Here is a 22698-nt window from a genome sequence, read left to right as displayed (position 1 = left end):
GGTACCCCAGAACCTTTGAATAAATGATTCAAATCTATATTATCTCCAAACTATTGCAGCCCATGAACTGGCTGCTTCATGGCAAATGTTTGCTAATGGGCTAATTTTCCCCTTTCTGTTCATGGTTAGGCCACCTGCTCTTCCATCAATCAGCATATACTCGGGGAATAGAGGCCCATTCTAATATTATCCTCAAACAATTAAGAAGCTAAATCTTCTGCTAAAACATATGTGTGAGTATTTATACACAAGCATACACACATCATACTCCAAAGTCAAAAAGAAATGATTTTTGGATCATCTGACTCATGTTCCCCTTCCTCTAGTAACATGGATAAGCAAATGTGATGATACAGTCAAGCCAGCTGTTCAGAGCCATTCTTGATGGGAAAATTTCGTTTTAGACCAATAGTGGAAAAGACTGAAAAAAGAATGCTTTCCTTGATTAAACATTCTTCTAGCCTGCCTCGAAATTTGAGACCAAAATGCCAAGGAAAGCTAGTCCGTTTTTGTTGTTCAGGCATTTCAGTCGTGTCCGACTCATTGTGAACCAATCGTGGAGTTTTCTTGGCAAAGATATTGGAGTTGTTTACCGTTTCCTGCTCCAACTTATTTTATGGATGAGGAAACTGAAGAACACAGGGTTGAGCGACTTGCTAGGAAGTATCTGAGGTTGAATCTGAACTCAGATCCTCCTGACTCCAGGCACAGCACTCTTATCTGTTGTGCCACCTAGCTGCTATAGGCAAATTCCTAGGGAAACATGAAGAGACCAAATAGACGAATGGATTAGTGTGACTGAGAAAAGAGAACATATGCAGAAAATCCCAGAGGATGGCACTACTGTCAGATCTCTGGCTAAGATACAAGTACAAACCTTGAGTAACTTGGGGTAGGTATATAAAAGCAATGAGAACTAGGGATCAAAGTAGAAGCCCAGACTTCCCTGGGCAATCTGCAATAAGTCTCTTATTGTTTTGGTTGAATCTCCCTCTCTGAGTAATAAAGGACTAGTCATTACAATGCACAGAAAGGAAGTGATTTGAGTCTTCATTATTTAATGATGAAATTGCCAGTGAAATGGTGGTAGGGAAGAGACTTGGAAAACACCAAGACTTTATGAATGCAGAGGCTGATTTCTGATTGAACGCGAGGGAGAAAAGACATGAAGGGATATTGTTTCACTGTCATTTACCATTGGCAGACGTAGATGAGCACATAAAAGACTGAGAAACATTGAAATGGTAAAAAGCAAAAGACAAAAGCGATATTTAATTGTATTTTAACTCCTTTCCACAAAGTTGAGAGACAGATGTAGTGTAGTGGCTAGCAAAGCAAGTCTAGAGTCAGGAAGCCCTGAGGTCAAGACTCATGCTGGCTATGTGACCCTGGGCAAAACCTTTAACCTCTCAGTACTGTAGGCAACTCTCTTAAGACTCTTTTACTGCAGAGATGGTGCCAACTTGTATTAGAAGAGGGAGTTTGCTCAGCCATGAGTCTGTCCAACCAATGGAATCCTAATTCCAGTCTCTATCCACATCCCTTTATATGTAAGGGTAGGAAAGGTCAGGGGCCATCTTCCCAACTGGTTTTTACTTAAAGAGACAGTCCATGTATAAGAGACTATCTTTTGAAGCCCTATTTTAGACTTTAAAAATGTATTCATCCTCCTAAAATGTGGAATTGTGTCTAATGATTTCAGTTGACTTGAGTGCTGTTGTAATGTGATTGGGGGTTTGATTGCAGTGAGGGAAGTTTAGTCTCACTGTATTCCTGTTCAGGTATGCCTGCTTGCAAAGTGGGCCATTGCTCAGAAAAGGGACTAGTTGAAATACAATGGATAGAACAGTACAAATCCATTCTCACTTCTGAAAACCCAATTTCAAACATGTTTACTTGATGGTAGGTGGATGGCATAATTTTACATATATACTTATATATGTATGTATGTATATATCTGTCTATCTGTTTATCTATCTGGTGTCATCCCTGAATGTTATCCCCAGACTGTACACAGATATATTCATTGTTAGGGTAATAATTGCTTGAAGATACCTTACTGTTATTTTGTTTTGTTTTGTTTTTATTTTTTGTTGAGGCAATTGAGGTTAAGTGGCTTGCCCAGGATCACACAGGTAGGAAGTGCCAGGTGTTTGAGACCAGATTTGAACTCAGGTCCTCCTGACTTCAGGGCTGGTGGTCTATCCACTGGACCACCTAGCTGCCCCTACCTTACTGTTTTGTAAACTAAACTTGGTAAAGGAGAGAAGTAAACATTGCAAAAGGACCTTAATGTCTTCATTGATTTTCCTCTCATCTTTCTCATTGCCCAGGCCTCTTACTTGTAAGAGATCTGCAAACTCTACTTCCTATCTCTGCCATACAGAAGCTTGTTGTTTTTGCTCTGTGCCATCTTCTTTATTTCCTCCTACCATTATTTTTCTATACTCTTGTTTGGAATGATTTCGCTCTCTGTTGGCATCCTTCAAAATATGTCATCTCCCTTAGATACATACCTCTTGAGAACCACTCCCTAGTAAGAATGAACTGTGATACTGCCATATGAAAAGTATCTTCTTAAAATGGTCCTAAGAACACAGACTATTTCCACTTAAGTACACAGACTACTGTATTGATGCTCTATGAGCAATCACTGTTTTTAGAAAACAAACTTAACAGATGGGATTTGGCTCAAACAATTCCATCAGAAGCCAAGGGTAAAGAGAAATCAGTCAAATCTGTGACTATGAGGAGGATAATTCGACAAGGCACAGAGGACACTTAAATATACTCATTTCCTGAACACTGGGGCTGATTTTGAGGTTCAATTGTGGAAAAGGAGAAAGAAAAGCCACCTGAGGGAGAAAAGAAGTGCCACCAGTCTTAAGTACTACGGATCCACAGTCATACTCAAAGATGCTAAGAGCCACATAAGCCACTTTGGCCTATCCCTCCAAAAGCCTGAGAATTTGTAAAATCAAATATTGTTTTTATTTCAGTAAAGTGAAATAAGAGGGTGATAAAGAAAAAGATGGTACCCTCTGGCTTCTTTTCATTGGCTCAATTTTACTGAATTAGAGCAGAGAACACCAAAAAGACATGCACATTCAGAGGTAGTCTTGCCATTTGGGGAACAAGAAGATTTCAGATATGACCACAGAGAAGTTTGATGTAATTAAGCTGACAATAAATTCTGGAGCTTTAAATTTGTCTTTATGGTTCAATGAATGAGGAGGCTTTCAGAAATATAAAATCTCAATTTATCTAGACCATGCTCCAGGCACTAGGGAAGAATATTACTTCTCCGAGAATTCATTTCCAATCTAATTATATTAAACAATGTCCCCATCCCATCCCACTAATAATTGGGTGTCTATCATTTTTGGAGACTTTCCAGATATTATAGGTCTGCATTTTGTTTCCCTAACTCCATCACTTTGTATAACAATCCTATTTTCTATATCTAATTTATGGGTCATGACTGCAATCTGGCTTTCTCTTGTTGGTTGACCTATTGAGGCCCTGGACCAATAGAAAAATATATTGCTAGCAGCATTATTTTCACTTCTAAACTAGTCATAGAAAAAGAAATCATAATGTCCAAAACTAAGAGGCCTTAGCTATGATGTAATCCGATTCTTCATCTTACAGAAGAGAGAAACAGTTTTAGAGAAAGGAAGTGACTTGCTCAAGATTATAGAGGCAGTAAAGTAATTTGGATTTGAACTCAGATCCTCTGATTCCAAATTCCCCCCCCTCCGCCTCCACCATGTGGCCTATCATTTGCAATTTTTTTGGATTAAATGAAGATGCATAGTCCATGTCTTCCCCAGAAGAGAGGTTTGATTATACTCAGAATTGTTGCTGTAGGATCTTTCATATGTGATATCTGCAAACAAGATAGAATTTGTTTGAAAATATTTCCCCTGGAAGGACACCAGAGGGGATTAATTTACACATAAGAAAATAAAATGAAAACCAAACCATTAGCTCTTTATAAAACATAGCTTTATGAGATTTAATTAAAACATGATTTCATTTGTTTAGTAGATTGAATCTACTTTTTTACTTTGCAAAGGGAAGTGTTGCAATTTAAAGGACAACTTCCATATATAGTATAAATCTGCAAAGTCAGACTCACAAGGAAAATGTCTAATTTTCCAACCTTTTTGCTTTCAAAAAATTATCAGGAAATCCCCCCATAATCTTGACTAAGATTTGGGAAGGAAATGAAAGTGGAGTATCTGAAGATCCTAAGCTTTGAGGACATGAAAGTATCATTTGGAAATGGAGCTAATGAGGATCCCTAACTGGGAGGCCCAAAAGAAAACAGAAGACAAAAGAGTGGATGAAAAGATCGCTTTCTTGACATGGTATGAAAAGAATCGAGGAAATTGTAGGGTTTGAATTGGGCTCTGCCTCTGTCCCTGCACAGGGCAAATCACTTAACCATCATGTGCTCCAAGGTCCTAATCAATAAAATAGATGATGGCAACACTAGTCTGGTCTAGCTCTCATTCAGAATGGTCCTGGGGAAATTGGTGATGCTGTTGAAGTAGCTATTATTCTTAGTCTTATTTCCCATGGGCTTGGCTTCCCCTTGATGAGTCCCTTTTCCCTTCCCCCATCCAGCACCCTACTGCTTTTACTAGTTTGTCTCACTTCCCTAATCTTTCCCCCTTCATTTCATCCCTCATTTGAACCTATTGCTTTTAGGAGCTCATCACTTTCCTTAGCGGTGTTTGCTGACTACAATGGCTTTGCTTCGTGTTTTTCAAAAACATCTTCTCTTTAGTCACTAACTTTTCAAAAGGTATATTCAATCCACAAAACTCTGTCTTTTGTCCTCATCCCAATAACACCTTACCATTGCCCACCCCAGTTCCAGGTGAGCATGAAAGGAAAATAACCCCCTGTTAAAAACAGGTAGAGTCAAGCAAAGCAAATTTCCACATTGGCCATATAAAAACAGTCTCATTCACGTTGAATCCTTTGCCTCTCTATCAGGAGGTAGGTAGGATGTTTCATCAAGGGCCTTCTGAAATTGTGATCAGAGCTCCTAATTCTTTCAGAATTTTTTGTCTTTGCTTGATTATTGTAATCGTATAATGTTATGGGCCAGAACTCTGAACTTGAAACAAAGGATTCTTACAAGGTGCTAACTCAGTGGAACTGATAGAGACAATGGTTGTTTAGCAGGGTGCTTAACAGTTCTCCAGTTCAGTACATGTACTTAGTACTTACTATATATAGTTCCACAAGATTCACACCTATGATGAGAGACTATATAAACTCGGACAAACAGCCAGAATGAGAACTAGGGAAGACAGAGAAGTGGTGGCAGGCACTCCTCCTTCGCTTCTCCACTGAAACCAAGACTCCCAAAGGCCTCCAGAAAAGTAGCCCAGCCCCAAGTGAAGGAGATAAGATTTTGAAGGATTTGGACTTTAACCCCTGGCTACTCCTGAACTGAAATGAAGGCTGCTCCCAGAGACTCCAAGAAAACTTCACCAAAGAACATTACATTTTAGAGAGAACATTACAGTATAAAGTGGTTTTCTAGTTCTAGTTCACTTCACTCTGTATCAGTTCATACAAGTCTTCTTAGGTTTCTCTGCAACTATTTTCTTAATCATATCTTAAAGCACAATATCTTAAACCATCATATTTATATAGCTAGACTTGTTCAGACATTCCCCTATTTATGAGCCAATTTATAATCCTGGGGAAAAGACTAGGATTTTATCTTAAACAATCAAACTGCCATAGATTTCAAGCTAGCAGGAAGTCAGTCCCTTGTATTTACAGATGAGAAAGCTGAGGCTTAGAGGGTTAAATGACTTGTCCAAGGTTTTATAGGTAGATGATATAGAACATTATTAGTTGGAAGGGTGCCGCTAGGTGGCACTGCAGTAGATGGAGCACTGGGCTGGGAAATCGGGAAGACTCATTTTCCTGAGTTCAAATTTGACCTCAAACACTTACTTAGCTGTGTGACTCTGGGCAAATCAATTTACCCTGCTTGCCTCGGGAAAAGGAAAAAAGCCTGATGTTTGGGTCATTCAAAGACATTAAAAGAATATCTCTCAACCTATTCTTTCAAAAGAGACTATAGACAAACTCCTCTTGCGAAGGAAAGGTTAAAGTGGCCCTATTATTTCTCTGCCGATTTTGCATGTGTTTCCTACTTTTTCCTCTAGAATATATCTACAAGCGTAATAGCAAGTAGCACTTCTGCTGGCTTTGAGGAAAAATCTAAGGAATACCAGCACTAATATCACATTTTAGCTACAATATTTATGACTGTGCCATCTTATGTTCAGCAGATTTCTTATGCACTAATAAAGTTTTTCAAAGAGATGTCCCAGGTGATCTAAGAGAATCTGATCATTGACAGGCTAATTATCCAAAGCATCCAAGTTCTTTATGGCAGTTTTTTGAAAAGCTAGTTTGACAATTGATCAAATTCAGCCTGGTTAAATCTTCCCACAAAAAATATTCTGGATTCCTATTAGTGGAACAAACCCAGAACAATCATGGTAACTTACATTAAGAACTATTTGCTTATATAAAATGCAAAATGTGTACTGTGGCTCTATATGATCTTAAGACGCTATGGGGGGGAAAAGAAGGAACAATTAAACAATATTTATGCAGCTTATTAATTAGTGAGAGTTCCTACTTAGGTGAAGACATAACATCAAGGCTTTCCAAAATACCTGCCAGTATCTTGAAAGGCTGTCATATAAGTGACACATGTCAACTATTTAGCACAAAGAATAACGGTAAAATAATAGAGGGTCAATTACTGAAATCACAGAATGCTACAAAGCTGAGCACACATTCCCCTGAGAAGAGTATAATTCCATTCCTTTTTAGTGTTCCAAAGTGAATGATTTCTGCCCCTCACTGAAAAGAAACAAGGCTGCAGTACTTGGAAAAGACTGTATGCTGGATTCTAACTACAAACACTAAAAGAGGTTTTTTAGACTCAGAACAAAAGAATTAGAATTTTAGAGATCATCTAGCCAGATCCTGTCATTTTATGGGGAACAAAACTGAGGCTGAGAGCAGGGAAGTAATTTTGCTCATGAAGCCTTCCTTCTTAGTAGTCTTTCCCCTCATGGAGCATCCCCACTTTCTGGCAGGGGTGTTGTCCCCCATCTCAGTAAAGGCACTCTGCTTCTCTTTTCATATAAAACGTTTTCTCAACTATTACAAACTAAAAGCTCACAAATTTTTTCATGCTAAAGTGTTCACGTCTACCAAGAATTAACATGCTACTATTTTTTTTCATTGAAGTACTCTCATATATTACAGATCCAATGAATCAGTGAAGATGTGTAAATAACTGTGGTCAAATAACTTCACCTACTACATAAGCCTCATTTACACAATGAGGATAAGAATGTGTGTACTAGCAAGCTCACATGAGGGTAAAGAAAGGGTAATCTGCAAGGCCCATGCTCTCTTTAAATCTCTCTCTCTCTCTCTCTCTCTCTCTCTCTCTCTCTCTCTCTCTCTCTCTCTCTGTTGTTGTTGGTATCCTATCTTTGCCACTTTTGATTTCACCTTTTACTTCCACCAGGGATATCCTTGAATAGCTAGATACCTGACCTAACAGGATCGGAGGGGCCTCCAATGGCCTTGTCCATGACAATGTACCCTACTGGCCTGTAACTAATGCCTCTAATAACTGTTTCCTTCTTTAGAACTTTATTTCCTTTGTTTAAGTAATGGCCCTTTATTAGAGGCGCAAGAACAGTAACTCTTATCCCCGGTGCCGGAAGTCCATTGTGTGAGCTCTTGGAATTCTCCCAGTATTTCTTATTTCAATATACTCCGGAGATGATCTCTAGAGCAGATATTTTAACATGGGCTCCACATCCATGGGGAAATTCATGAAGTTCAGGAATTTGGATGGGAAAAATTGTATCTTTATTTTCACTAACATCTAACTGAAATCTAATATTCACTTCAATTATGACTGTAAGCAACAAGAATGATTCTGAACAAGGGGCCATGAGCTTCGCTGGCTCACTAAAGGGCTCCCTGACACAAAAATGGTTAGGAAGTTGTGCTCTAGGAGTCTATATTCTCTCCCATCTGCCTCTGTTGGCGGCTGACTGCCTGGGTGCCACAGCAAGAGGTGCCACAGAAGCTGCCAAAATTATTTACCTCTAATAGCTAATAAAAAAGCAAACATCCCTCGGGCCTCCGTACTCTCTCTTGTACTCTCATCTATTGGTGGCATAGTTAGGGTTTAAAATTCAATCAGGTTTAAGAAAAATGAAAAGTCAACTCACTTTAGATGTAATAAGGCTAAATTTTGTAGAGACCTCAAGCTAGACTCCTCAAGATGCATTCATATATTTCCATGCATTTGAGTAAAGTGAATTTGCAAACAACATTTTCATCTTGTAATTCAATTGCTGACTTTTGAAATGATGTCTCTAAGTATTGAATGAGGTCATTCTTCCCTAGGCTTTTTGATCTAGCATACCAGGACTCTCAACTGTAGGCATGAATAAATGAATAGGTTGACTTGAATGCAGTTTATAGATTGCCAAAAGCACCCTAAGATGATTGATTCTAAAGCAAATATTTTTCTATAATGGTTCAGTCTCTTAAAAAAGATTGTGTAAAGATTTTCAGTAATTATGCGCCAATTAAAAACACAAAATTGGATATTTTGCCATTTTTTCTTTTATGGTGAACAGGTCAAAAAATCATTATTTCATTTATTATTTATGAGGTTACTTTGCCTTTTCAAGGCAAGAGAAAAAAAATTGAACCAGATATAGCATAATAGTGATTCGAAATGGAGATATGTCAAAGGGAAACTGGTACAAAGAGAGTAAGCTGAAACCCACATATCCTGATGCATGCTATCGTTCAAAGGAAAATGATTTCCTAGGATTGTCACAGCCTCTGAGTGCCACTGTCATGACCAAAGAGTCACCTGGAGGTCCCCCTTTAACCTTAGGACCTGGAATGTTCTCTACCAGCAAAGAATCACTATCACTAACGTATAGAGAGAGCTCAGAAAGCTTAGGGCATGCCGTATCACAGGGTTTTTGTATTTAAACAGAAGATAAAATCTTAAAGTCAGTAAATCTCTTAATTGTAAAGTCTAGCGATCTCTTTTTCAGTCCTCATCTTTAATGGCTTCTTCTGCATCTTCTGACATTATCGATCACTCGTGTTCCTGAACACTATCTCCTCTTCGACAAAAGACTCTCTCATGATGCTCCTAAATGTCTTACCACTTCTTCTTAGTCACCTTTACTGGATTATCATTGATATTCCAGTATCCATCTGAGAGTATGTCTGTCCTGAGATCTCTTTTCTCTTTATACCATCAGTTCTCAGAGGTTCAATCTTTATCTTTAATCAGACGACTTTTAAAATCATAAATAATTCAGTTAATCAATAAACATTTATTAAGTAACTATTATGTACTAGGTCCCAAGATAGGTCCTGGAGATATAAAGTCAAAAATCAAATAATTGATGCCTTCCAGAAACCTAAATCTCTACAGAGTATGTGTGACCAAAGGGTCAGCACATCTCCTGGTTACTTGTTCTTTCTTGGGTCTGTAGCTGGCATTTTTCTTGTGGTTCAAGGGAGTCACTTGTCTTGGGTGGCTATCTTTCTATATTCATCTGTGTCTGTATCTGTAACTGTTTATCTCTGGCGTGTTTTTTTTTTGGTCTAGATTGGATGCATTGTCTCCTATTGGTCTCTTCTCCCTCCAATGACAGGGCCAATGAAAGGTGGAAAGAGGTGGTAGGGTGAGGGGAGGAGAGAGAAGAACAAACCCTTTCTATCCCCACCCCCTAAGAGTCACTCCCTCTCAGGGTTCTGCTTCAAACTGAAATCTTCATCTCTAGCCTAGGTTGCTTTGGACTGACTCAAAGATGGATAGCTGCCATTTTATACACAGGTTCAATCACATTTCTTTCTTTCTTGACCAAAGAGACTAATTACTCCAAGTGACCATATATATACTGATTAACTTCAGGGGTGGTACTTCACCATTACATAAGTACATATGAGAAATTTATGAAATAAGTCCAAGATAATCTGGGTAGGTTAGAAAGCAGTAATTGGGAGTGAGAGAATCAGAGATGCCCTCATGTAAAAGGTGTCATGTGGGCTGAGCTTTGAAAGAGACTAGGGATTGTGAGAGGCAATGTTGAGTAGGAAGTGTCTTCTGGGTGGGAACAACAACTTGGACTAAGGCATGAAAATGGGAGATGGAGTGTCATGTGTGAGCTAGGGAATGAAGGCTAGTTTGATTTCACTCAGCTCTAATTCTCTGGAGTTCCAGTTCTCAATCACCAAATTACAGCTGGATATCTCTACCTAGTTGTCTGTAGATATCTCAAGATGATTTAATAAATGGCAGCATTTAGGAAATGTGTATTGAATTGAACTAAATGAACCTAAAGGAATGACTTTACCTCTCAAGCTACAGGGATCTTCAGACTTTGAAGAAGATTTAGCAGAGGCAAAGGGTCTTCTAGGTATCCCAGAAATTAAAATCTGGAGAAAATAGACTACCATGCCCATATAAGGATGGTCCTCCTTATGACAAAAATGCAACAACATAATCATTTTAAATAAATTCTGTTTTATGCTTTTTATTCAGAGCCTAGAGAATGCATTATAAGTATTAGCTCAAACCAGAAAACTTTACGTAATCTTTTGATTTCTTTTGTCTTATTTCTTTTTCATGAAGACAACTGTTTTCCAGATTTCCATTATTTCCTTAAAAGGGTCACACTTTCCCAATATTCTTTCTAAAACAACGTGGCTGAGTTAACAACTATTGGCATTTCCTTGTTTCCCGAACAAGTGGAAAATGGGTAGCAAGTCACACTTCAGATCCATTTCATGACAAGAAAGTCTGAAGCTTGCACAAAAATGCAAGACAAAGCTGCTACTGGCTTGATGAAATCTCCATGGAAAATGTTTATGTCAAAGGACATCATCAATCCTAATCTAAGTGCTTTGGAGGGCCTTCTGGGAGTGACCCATACTGTAACATTAGGCCATTAGGTAGCTGCCTTGTAACTAAATGAGGAGCTTTTGCATGGCAGCTGTTTGATACAGCAAGCAATCAGGGATTCAGCCAATCACCATGTTGGATTTGGTTCTCCTGGACAATGGCAGTACAGGATTTCCAACCATAAATACCCTACAGGGAAAACTCTGCCACCAGCTGCTGAAGGGAATATTTGGCTTCTCTAAGCAGTAATATACTAGTTGATCTGAAAATACAAGTTACAAGGAAAACAGACCATCTCTAAAGCAGAAACAATAGCTAACATTTACATAGCACCTGGAGATCACAAGAGCGATCTGAATTGCTGAAATACAGTAATAAACAAAAGCAAAAGTAGTTAACACAAGCACAGTCTTCTTAGGCAGGATCATGATAAGAAGTTCTTTACATACCCTATAGAAATACTTTTAGACAAAACATATCCTTCTGTGTCTCTGTTTACCCTTTTCCTGAGAATTTTCCTGAGAACCAGAATATGTAAATAATATGAAAGGAATCTACTTTCTCCTTTAAAATTTATTGCTATTTCTTTTTTTTTAAAAGAAGAATCCATATTTCCTATTGATTCTTTAGCCTGCTGCCTCTAAGAGCGCTATCCTTTACAAAAAAAGGAATTTTAAAAAGAGGAAGAAAGTTCAACAAAATTAATCATAAATAATTCAGATTACATTCTTTAAGCATACACAGCCTCCCACCATTTCAAAGAAGTGGAGGGTGGTGGTGGAAGGAGAGTTTTTTTCTCATTTCTCTTCTTCGGGGCCAAGTTTAGTTATTAGAATTTTTCAGTACTTATTTTCAATTGTTTCATTGTTATTTTTCTTCTTTCCATTTACATCGGGGTCATTTTGTATATTGTTTTCCTGATTCTGCTTACTTCACTTTGCATTAGTTCATATGAGTCTTTCTATACTCTGTGTTCTTCACATAATAATTTCTTATAGCACAGTAATATTCCCTTACATTCATGTGCCACAATCTGTCAAGATGATCTCCAGTGTTTCCAGTACTTTGCCATCATAAAAGAGCCCTGCTATCAATGTTTGGGGGAGTATATTGTCTTTCTTTTTGTCACTGACCTCCTTGGAATGGGCACTTAGCAGTGGAGTCTCCTGGTGAAAGGAAATGGAGAATGTCGGAACAATTCACACATTCACCAGTAAGGCATTAGTGTGCCTGTCTTTGGGTAACTTCGCCAACAGTTTTCACTGTGGGTAAATCTTCTGTCACCTATATCAGAAGACTATCCCTTCAAAGATAAGAGTTGGTGTTCCAATTAAAGTAGGAGTATATAGAGTGGGCTGGCTTAATGTTTATAAGATCAGATAAAATTGAGAGCTAGTAGGAGCCACAGAGGCTATCAAATCCAGCCTTGTCTTTCTACAGGGGACACTGAAATCTTTACAAGACATGTGACTTCCCCAAGGTCATACAGGTAGGAAACTTCCAGAATCTGAATCCCGGCATCTCTAAGATGGAAGGGTGCTCAGAGAACTGAGAATTTCTTTCCCTCATCCTTTCTAAATAATGGCAGCGTCAGAGTTAGAACTTAGTCCTTCTAAGTCTAGATTTGGTGCTAGGAGTACATTTAGTGAGAGAATGCATACACATTTAAAAAAAATACATGTTAAATGAGAGTTTTAGCATTTTTCTAAGGGGAATTGGGATTAAGAAGGGTACTGGCAATTATAGTTTGGGCAGTGAAGAACTTGTTCAACACAGTAAGCTAATGATGGTGACTCACATATTGAGAAATTACAATACTCTGGCCCTTTATTATAATGCTGTCCTCAGGGCTCACTGCTATGAGGCAATGTCATAATGGGCTCCTTTTGGTCCCTGGTTAATTGAATTCTTCTTAATAGGATCCAAGCTAGACTCACCTATTATAGAATTCCAGAGTGAATTTCCAAAGAATCTAACTGAACTATTCTTTCTCTGGGCAAGCCTTTTGTTGTCTGTATGTCTGGTCAAAACACTAAAGCTTTTGTGGAAACATTCAGATCTTCCTAGTTCATCCCAAATCATCTCAGTGCCTCTCATAATAGTATCTCTAAAAAGAAATGGTTGGCTTCAGGGGGCAGTTTTCTCTGCATTCAGGGTCTTTCTTATTTGTAATTTTGCCTTTATTTATCTTCTTTTTTCCTTCTCCCTTTTATTTGGAGCGGGTATCTCATTCATCAGGGAAAGACGTCCCTAAGAAAACAATCCAAGAGCAGCTGCTAGAATTTAAGATCCAAATTCAGCCCGTCACCGGCAACCATTAAAGCAAGCCAGCCAAGATTTTTCCTTGGGACACTATTCCAAACTCAAATTACGTCCATTTTCTACGATAGAGAGGTAATTTCTGCACCCCTCACCCAAGGATCTGGGGCAGGGAGACAACACATATCTCACCTGAAAAACTACCTTGCTCAAGCATGCCCCGATTTATCATCATCAATTATTTTTATACTTATATGTCTAAGTGCTTTTATAACAAATACATTCAAAATCTACTCCAGATCAAATCTGTCTTAAAATTGGTGCCTGATCTTAAGGGAGCAAGACACTAGTGCTTCATAATTCCTGTCTTCTGAAGCATTTTGACAAAGCATTGATCTGAAGTTTTAACCCAATAGTTCAGTGCTCCTACAAATAACCCAAACTATGGGTGACAAAATATCCAGTGCTTAGAATTTAGCCTGCTCTCTCTTCCCTTCCTTCTCACTTCATGCTCCAGTTATTCCAACATTTTCATAATTTTTATATTACTGTAAATTTGATGTGGCCAAGTTCATGCAAATCATTTCCTTGAGTACCAGAGGCAAGAGCAAGCTACTGAATAAGTTAGGAACTTGACATGGTAGGCTCCATCAAGACAGTGACCTACAAAATCCAGTAGGCTCGAAAGGTCAAATGCTCTAGACAGTTCCTAAATGGGTCTTCTTTCTCCATTACAGGAGGAAAGAAAAGGATTCGGAGTTGAAGTTTCTATCCTGACATTCCACCCCTTGGTTTGTGGAGTGGCTTTTACATTACTGCTCTACTTGAGCTGATAGGTGGTTTTATCAGTGGAAATCACATTCAAGATGTTTAATGCTTAGCTGTGTATTTTGAGCCCTGCTGGGTTTTTCCATTTACTTGCTGCTAAACCCTTTCACAAGTATCATCTCCCCATTTAAAATGGGAGTTCTTTGAGAGCAGGAACTGACGTGCTTTTTTGTTGACATCACCAGTACTTAGCATGTTGCTTTGCACATAGGATTCAGGAACTATTTTTCATTGATTCCTTCTCTCATTCAGGCTATATCTAGTTTGACCTCTGGTGGCCACCTTTCTGGTGATGAGCTGTTATGAGTCTAGCTACATGAATCCATTAAGAGTCTGTGGCTTGGGACTTTATTTTCTTACTACAATGAAGTGAGACTACTGTTGGAAATTAGAGTAAAATTAGCAGCATCCATTTATGGAGTGTTCTAGAGTTCCAAAGTCCATTAGTGAGAATCTCTCACTTGAGCCAGCATGAGATTTGAATACCAGTCCTTTCCTAGTTCTTCCTCCCTATTATAAACTCTTCATTTTGGCTCATTCTCTCAGGAAGCTACTGGTCAACAAGAGCTAAGATGATAATAGTAATAATGATGTGAGCTAATGTGACCGATAAATGATTAATCTACTGGCATTTATGCTGACCAAAGTGGCTTTCCATCCCCGACTCCATCTTATTGAGAACTATGGGCATCCTAAATGTTATTCTGGGGCCCGGTGCAGAACTATTTTGTGGGCGTTTGAGCTTTTTTGGTGTTAGAGGATATCTGAGTTCATCATACCCCATTTGCTTTTTTCATTTTTGCTTCAGGAATTAAGACAACATTTAGTCACAAGAGACCAATCTGAAGGTATGATCAAACAGAATGTTTTGAGACTTTTTTTGTGCATGAAGACCCGGCGCTTGCCAAGCAACGCTCTCTCAGATTAAATTGGGCATAGTGCTACCTTTGATATGCCAAGCTAAATTTGCAAAAGGAAATAGGGAGAAAAAAGCACCTGGGCTTTTTTCTTTGTTTTTGTAAATTGCCATGAGTTGTAAGTTCCAAGAACCACGGGGTAACAAAGAAAGTTTCTTTTTCTCTTTGTGGCATGAGCTACGGGTGTGAACAGCTCCAAGGAACCGTAGTTAGGAACCAAAGTGGTTGCTGGTCATTGCTTCAGAAACATGTGATTAGCATTAGTTTGTCATTGTGGCTATTGACATTTGAATTTCACTGCCTGCAAAATACTGGGCAGAGAATTAGGTGTGTATTCAAGCAGTCTCTGCTCTCACAGAAAATCACAAAGGGACAAATATGCCTACATTAACCTGGCCACATGATGAGAAAGAAGAGAAGGGACATTTCAAGGGATTGATAGGAAACTACTTCTAGCAAGGATGAATTGTCAAAAAGAATATCTGGACCCATAATCGGCTAATTAAAATTAGCATCTGAGAAAGTGAAAAGGGACAGAATATGACCATTTGCCCAGGAGCTAGTTCTGACAGGGAGCCTTTTTCATCCTCAAATTATCATGTATTCACATCTGTTTACATGGCGGTGTCCAGCAGCAGAACGTATGCTTTTTGAGGGCAGGAACAATTTTTGGTTGTTTTCTGATTCCTGGTGCCTAGAATATATTTTTTTTGGTGGGGGGGGGGAGGAGAAAATGGGATTTCATTAGCATAGGGAGCTTTCTTGACAAAACTATCAATGCCATGTTGACACATGCTCTGCAGCTTAGTCTTAAAGAGCTGCTTGGGGGCCCTGAGAGGGTGGGTGACTGACCCAGGGTCTCACAGATATTATATGTCAGAAATGGGTCACGAATCCAGATCATCCTGATTTCCCAATTGGCATTTATCAAGTCCTGCTACTTAGCACATAGAAGGCACTCAATAAATTCTTATTTCTTAAATTCTCTTCACAGGAAATGGGATAGAAATTAGGGGGGGACTACAGGGCCTTAAGTTATTGAAAACATAGAAGGATGTTCCCCTTGTTCTTACATCCTATCCAGCAACCTAGAAGTCAAGGCTTGTGTTGCTATGGGTGTAGGAGGAAGATATTCTACTGAAGCAGTATCTTTCCCTCAGTAATGATAGGAGGGCCCTGCATAAGAAGAATTGTGAGTTGCCCTGGGTGCCCACTAATTTCCAAGACTTGTCTAGACTAAATGGCACTAGGCTTAGCTGGTTGATTAAATGTGTAAGTTGAAAGGGTTTTTTCCTACCTTGAAAGTTTTATGATTTGGATTAAGCTTTGTTAACACAGTCAGTATGTATGTCACATATTCTTTCTCAGTGTGTCTATAAATTACACATTAATTCAAGATTTAACTGTAGGGAAACTTTTTATAGCATTTCTCAGGGGGCCATACTTTCAGAACAATACATGTAGAGCAAATGTAAATGGCTATTTATTACAATAAAGCCAAAGTCTATGTCTAAATAATGTCATTTGTTCTCAGGATTTATTTAAATGCTGTTGGAGGCATCGTGCCACTAAGATAAAATACTTTCAAATACCTGTCATCATTTCTACCTTTGTTTTCTTCTGAATTTGACCAAAAGATTCAATTCCAATAGCTCAACACCGTCTTTCAGAGTATGACAATGAATGAATCGATTACACGCAAAGATCTTTATTTGTTCTTAGCAGAGTATGTTCCTTGTTCTATTTCTTCTTCAAAGAATCATTTTAAAGATATAAGAAAGTGGTTAACAGTGCCTTCTTCTGCATTGATACAAAATACACACACACACATATATGGATATATGGTACCTTTCTCTCTGTATGTATATGTGTGTATGTATGAAGGCAATTAGATGGCACAGTGGTTAGAGCATGAGGCATGGACTCAGAAAGACTTAAATTCAAATTATGTCTCAAACACTTAGTGATAGCGTGACTCCTGGCAAGTCATTTCACTTCTGTTTGCCTAGATCCCTCATCTGTGAAACTGAGTTAATGATAGCACCTCCCTTCTAGGATTGTTATGAGGATCAAATGAGATCTAAAGTATGTAGCGTGGTTCCTGACATGTAGCAAGTCCTTATTAGCTACCAGATGGCACTAGATTTTCTGTCCCTTCACCTTCAAATCAGTGGCCCCTGATGTCAAGAATGCACACCCTCTCTCCCCACCGCAGAACACAATTGCTCCTAAACAAGGCATTTCCTGACTTCGTTGTCTTCCTTGAATTTTTAGCTTTCTCTCCTTGAAATGACTTGGAAGCTACTTTTTATTGACTCGTTTGTGGATGGGCCACATCACCCAGTGCCTACCACAGGGCCTTGGTGCTTAAGAAAAGTTGGCTGACTGAAACGAATCGGTATATATCTCTGCATCAGTAGACATCTAAGTGTAGGGCTAAGAACATGGAACTCTGGATATGTGTTTGGGGTGGGAGACAAAGCTGCAATCTATTCCCACAAATTGATGCCACTCGTGTGAATCCAGGGTCATCTCTGAATCCTTCCACCCACATGAAATTTATTGTTGGCTGCTAATTCCAATAAAATCAACTGCCCTGGCCTGATCCACAGCAATCCAAATTAGTTTAATTCCTCTTGTAGTGACATGTTCTTTTTGCACAATTTCTCACCAATGCTTTTAAAAATCTTGCCTTAAAATCCTAGTCTAACACTTCATGCTAACACAAGAATGACATTAATTTCTCAAAGGCAGAGACTTGGAGAGTTCAAGCTCAGACAAATCTTGCCAAGAGGAAATGGATTCGAGTGGGCTCTGAGTGTGTTAGGTGAGGATCCCTCAAACACTCAAATGGATTCTGTATCACTGTGACCCAGTCAGATCTCCCCATCCTCATGTGACTCTTGTCCATATCTTCTGAAAACTTTACCCCCAGACATCTGCTCAACTTGATCCCCTTTGCTTTTCTCTAGCACCACTAGGTTTCTAATAGAAGACTACCTTCCCACTTGGCATTCCTTGATCTCCCCTCCTGTGACCAGCCCATGTTCCCTTTCTAGTCAATAATTCTTTCATGATATGCTCTATTTCGATTCTTCTTCAGCGGTCCTTATTGTTGATATATTGTGGACTGCTCACTCTCAGCACATTTCAAATTGCCCACTATTTTCTGTGTGATGTTCATCTTTAGAGTCTCAGGAGCACTAGTGTTCCAGGTCTTATTACCTACCATGCACCAACACTAGTAGAATGCTTAAATTGAAAAGATGGGTCTTTACTTCCATTGGAAGTTTGAGATCAATTAAAGTACTTTGTAATTTCCCCAAAAGCAACCCACCCTGTTCTCTTTCTCTTTTATAACTCTTTTATAACCAGCTCATGGTCCACCTGTACTGTCTACTCTCAATATCCACACCAATTGATAATCTCAACAGAGTATCCATTTTAGACTCATGCTAAAATCTGGGCTATAGAACAGTCTTCATCCATGTGACTGTGACTTTTTTCTGAAGACCACCCTATTTAAATGTAGAGAAGGGTTTTGCCACCAAAAGGCAGGCTTCCAGGCAATGATTGTTTTTTTTTAACTCCTGGTAGCTCAGGAAACACTGTAAGATTCCAATCTGCATTGGTAGAGACTCATATCAGGGAAATCATGAATTCCTCAAAATAAACTATTACAATGGCACCATTCAAGACCAAAAGGTCAGTTAATGATTGAGCTAGGAAGAAACCTAAAGGATCTCTTGATTTAGACTCCTATTTACACTTTGATAATTCAGGCAAATCTTTTGCTGGTTTTATTGGAATATGTTCTGAACAAATTAAAAGTAATGAGTGCTCATCAATAAATGAAAATGAGTTTGAATTGACCATTTTGCAGGATACTTCTCTGTCAACATTTTTAGGCATGACTTCTGCAGATTTCTGTAATCAAAGCAAGCCAAAACTTATTCTTCACAATACAAACATAGAGATTAGAGCTCGCTAATTGTTTTTCCCTGCCGAAGCCATCGGTCAGAATTTGGTCTTTACACATAATGTAGGAATGTTCTCTGTTATTGTTGCTGTTTAGTCATTTTTCAGTCATGCCTGACTCTTTGTGACCCCATTTGGGATATTTTTGGCAGAGATACTGGAGTGGTTTTCTATATCCTTCTCTAGTTCATTTTACAGGTGAGGAAACTGAGGCAAACAGGGTTAAGCGCCTCTATCCGTCACACAGATAAAAAGTGTCTGAGGCTGGATTTGAACTCAGGTTTTCCTGACTCCCGGCCCAATTCTCTATCCACTGTGCCACCTATCTACCCTGCTTGAAACCTTTTGCTACCTGTATTAATAGTGTTTAAAAGCTGGCAAAGGAGTGAAAAAAATTGCTACGTAAGTCCTCAGGATGGCAAATGGACTTGATATAATATCGATGAAAGGGTCTACATATGTATGGCCAAGACAAGACTTGGAAGGGACATGCTAGCTATCTTCAAGGACTGACATTTGAAAGCAGAATCACACCTGTTCTTGGCTAGATAGAACTAGATATCTTATGGGATAGAAGGATAGAACTAGAATCTTGTGGGGCTACAGTAACTGATGAGAGAAACATAATGAAACAGCACCTGAATACCATTGCATATGCTTAAAGTAGCCTAGCTCTTAGACCCACAGTGATCCGACTCTTTCATTCATGATGCCATGATATCCTAAATCTTTTCTAGAACAGCACGGCTGGCCAAAATGTGTACCAGTGTCAGTGAAAGTCTAGTTCTCTTTACTATCGGCAACTGGCAATCCTTTTCTAAGCCCAATACTGAAAAACCACCATTGGCCTGCAATCATACCTTTGCTGCCATACTTATGGCCTATCCTGAGAAATTCCACTCTGTCTTAGGCTGATGGCCAGCCATGGGTACAGAAGTCTGTTTACTGGCTTCCTGACACCTACTTTGAGAAATCCTCTGCCTCAGTCTGCAAAACCTATCTTACTCTTGGATGATTGGTTTTTATCAAATTCCTTTAAGCTAAACCAAATAGCATGTTTCCTTCATAAAATCTGAGCTCAGCCCACAGGAAAGACAAAGGGGTTAACAGATATACTCCTTTTCTTCAAAACTTTTTTTACCTTAAGACAGATCCTTGATAAAGTTTTTGAATTCATGCAACAAAACTCAAATCTCTACAACTTGATTTGTTGACATATTTGGAAAAAGGAAGACAAAGAAAGAATATTTATGCTTCAACACACAACTACATTAATAATGCTAAAATACATAAGCTAAGACTGACAGTTTTGGATGTTAAAGACTTAATTCAAATACCAAGATAGAATACCAGCTTTACTAGGTGTGAATGCTTATTAATCACTTAAGTGCCAGTGAAGACTTTAGCCTGAGGAGAAAGACACTCTAATGGATTTCACGATTAAATGAATCAGTAGCAATGTCTAGGAGATACCAAATGTCTGGAGGAAAAGCAAAAAGTACAGTTAAATATCTGTAATTTCCCAAAGTAGATCCAAGAAAATTGTCTAACTATCTTGGAATAATTATCTGTGAAACTAAGTTCTCTTACAACATTTCCAGTACATAGACAGTAAGTGCTTAATAAATGCTTTCGAACTGACATGAATTTCAATCTTAAGACGACAATTTCTTTTGCAGTCTTAACATTTTAGTTTCCATCAAGTTGGAAGGTGTGGGATTTGAAAATACACAGATGAAAACGAACAAATATTATCTTAACTCTGGTGACCTTGCCAAGTGAAGGTATAAATTGAAGAAAGAGAATAAATAGAACAATCACCTTAGGCGGATCCCACAAAGGAGAGTGGTCAGGATACAATACAAGCAAGGTACAAATAGAGCTCCTGAAGACTTGTTCATGTTCTTTCTCTACATTTATCTCTTCCTTTCCATTACTCCTAGAAACGGGGAAAATGGCCCTTTCCATTGCCATTCTCTTTCATTGGGGCAGAATTTGAGGACAAAGGAAAAACAACCTTCTTTCAGAAGTGACAATGAAACTTCATTGATTTTGCCCCCTCTCCAACCTTCATACAACATTAAGGTCACTATGTCAAAAGCTTACCTTCTTCATGGATATGCCTCCCTGACGGTCAGCACCAGAGCTAGCATATCTGCGGGGAAAGAAAAATAATTTCTTTAAGCTTAACATTAATCAACTAACGGGCTAAAAAGTCAACACATAGATTAAGAAGCACAAGGACATGTATGGTAAAATATATGTGTAGAAATATCCTGAATGACATTATCAGTGAAATACCTTAGGATCATAAGTAAGGTCAATGGAAGGATGACATAGTTCTGTCTATGACACCTGTATAGAAAGATTACGCCTCCAATTTGCAGCTTACACAACACAAGAAATAGAAACATAAACAAGGCTATCTTCACTCTGCTGAATCACCACTGGCCGGATTTCATAAAACTTACTCCTATGTGTAGCAAGCCACCCTTAAAATTGTTTGTGTAGGTGTTTTGGAGAAGTTTTATTAAATTGGCCTTATGCAAACTAGAGGAAATGGCTTCTAGTGATGCCCGAAGGGCCAAAGAGTCTTCCTTAATATTAATTTGAACACTCTAGCCATTTGCAATTCAAAACAGAATTCCACATTCAAGCTGAAATATACACATGCTATACCTGGCTCAATGAACAAAATATACAGTGTGTATCTATAGCTATCTATATTTCTATCTCTACATACCCATCTGTTTATATGGAGAAGGCTGTGTAGGGATATACTCTGAACCAATGATTTTTACTAATATAGGAAACTCCATGGTGAGGGACTTCCTCTACAAAAACAGGATGGCATCTTCACTGGAACTTAGAGTCTTTGATAGTTTCTTAGAGAATTAAGGGGTTAAGTGACTTAGCCGGTTCAGGGTTACACAGCCAGTAAGCATCAAAGGCACTCTGTCTTCCTGGCTGGCTCTCTAGTCACTACATCATGCTGAGTTTTAGTATGTTCATACATACATATATATGTATAATATGCCAAATTTCGTTGTGACATCTGTGAGTATGAAGACTTTTGCAAAGTATTTACTTGTAAACACTGAGCTGGGCCAGTTTAAGAGTCCACAGTGATGGTGCCAAAATTTTCGTAAAAGAATCCATCAGAACAGTATTCCCTACTGCATTGGAATTCTTAGTTTCTGAGTTAGACACATAGGAAGAAAAGTATCTTAAAAACAAATGACAATCCAGGAAACAAATTTTACTTCTACTTTTGCTTCCCCTACTCTACGGCTGGTCACTGAACGATCAATTGGACCTGAATCACTTTTTATATCTAATCTGTTGTTTGGTGCTAAGATATCAATATGGTAGAAAGAAAATGAGCTCACAAATGATTTAATGCACTGAAAAATGATACTTTATGGGAAAATAACCAAGAAAACAAAAAAGTCAATTGAAATAGTGTATCTTACAAAAAAATCAAGTCAGGGAGGGGTGGGTCCTCAATAATTTGTGCTAAGCTTTTCATTACTTGAAGCAATCTTTCAGCAGCAGCTTGATGGCCATTTGCCACGGAAAGTGCAGAGGGGATTCCTACTCAGGTACAGGTTGGATTCAATAGTCTCTGAAGTCCCATTCAGTTCTGAGATGTTGTGATTCATTTGAATTAATGACTAAGTGCTATACTATAAAGGATTAAAA

At 38.6% G+C, this 22698-nt stretch overlaps 1 protein-coding gene across 1 annotated transcript in view; it reads right to left on the bottom strand.

Moving 5' to 3' along the window:
- Window positions 1–22698, bottom strand: part of LOC100929018 (connector enhancer of kinase suppressor of ras 2) — a 274574-nt gene that overhangs the window by 78262 nt on the left and 173614 nt on the right. The window contains exon 9 of the mRNA XM_031944609.1: window positions 21103–21151. Within this exon, the coding sequence (XP_031800469.1) occupies window positions 21103–21151 (49 nt within the window). The remainder of the gene's footprint in view (window positions 1–21102; window positions 21152–22698) is intronic.

This window comes from Sarcophilus harrisii, chromosome X, assembly GCF_902635505.1.
Source record: "Sarcophilus harrisii chromosome X, mSarHar1.11, whole genome shotgun sequence".
Taxonomy (NCBI): Eukaryota; Metazoa; Chordata; class Mammalia; order Dasyuromorphia; family Dasyuridae; genus Sarcophilus; species Sarcophilus harrisii.
The sequence above is the reverse complement of the archived record's forward strand: the minus strand, read 5'-3'. Positions and strand labels throughout refer to the sequence as shown.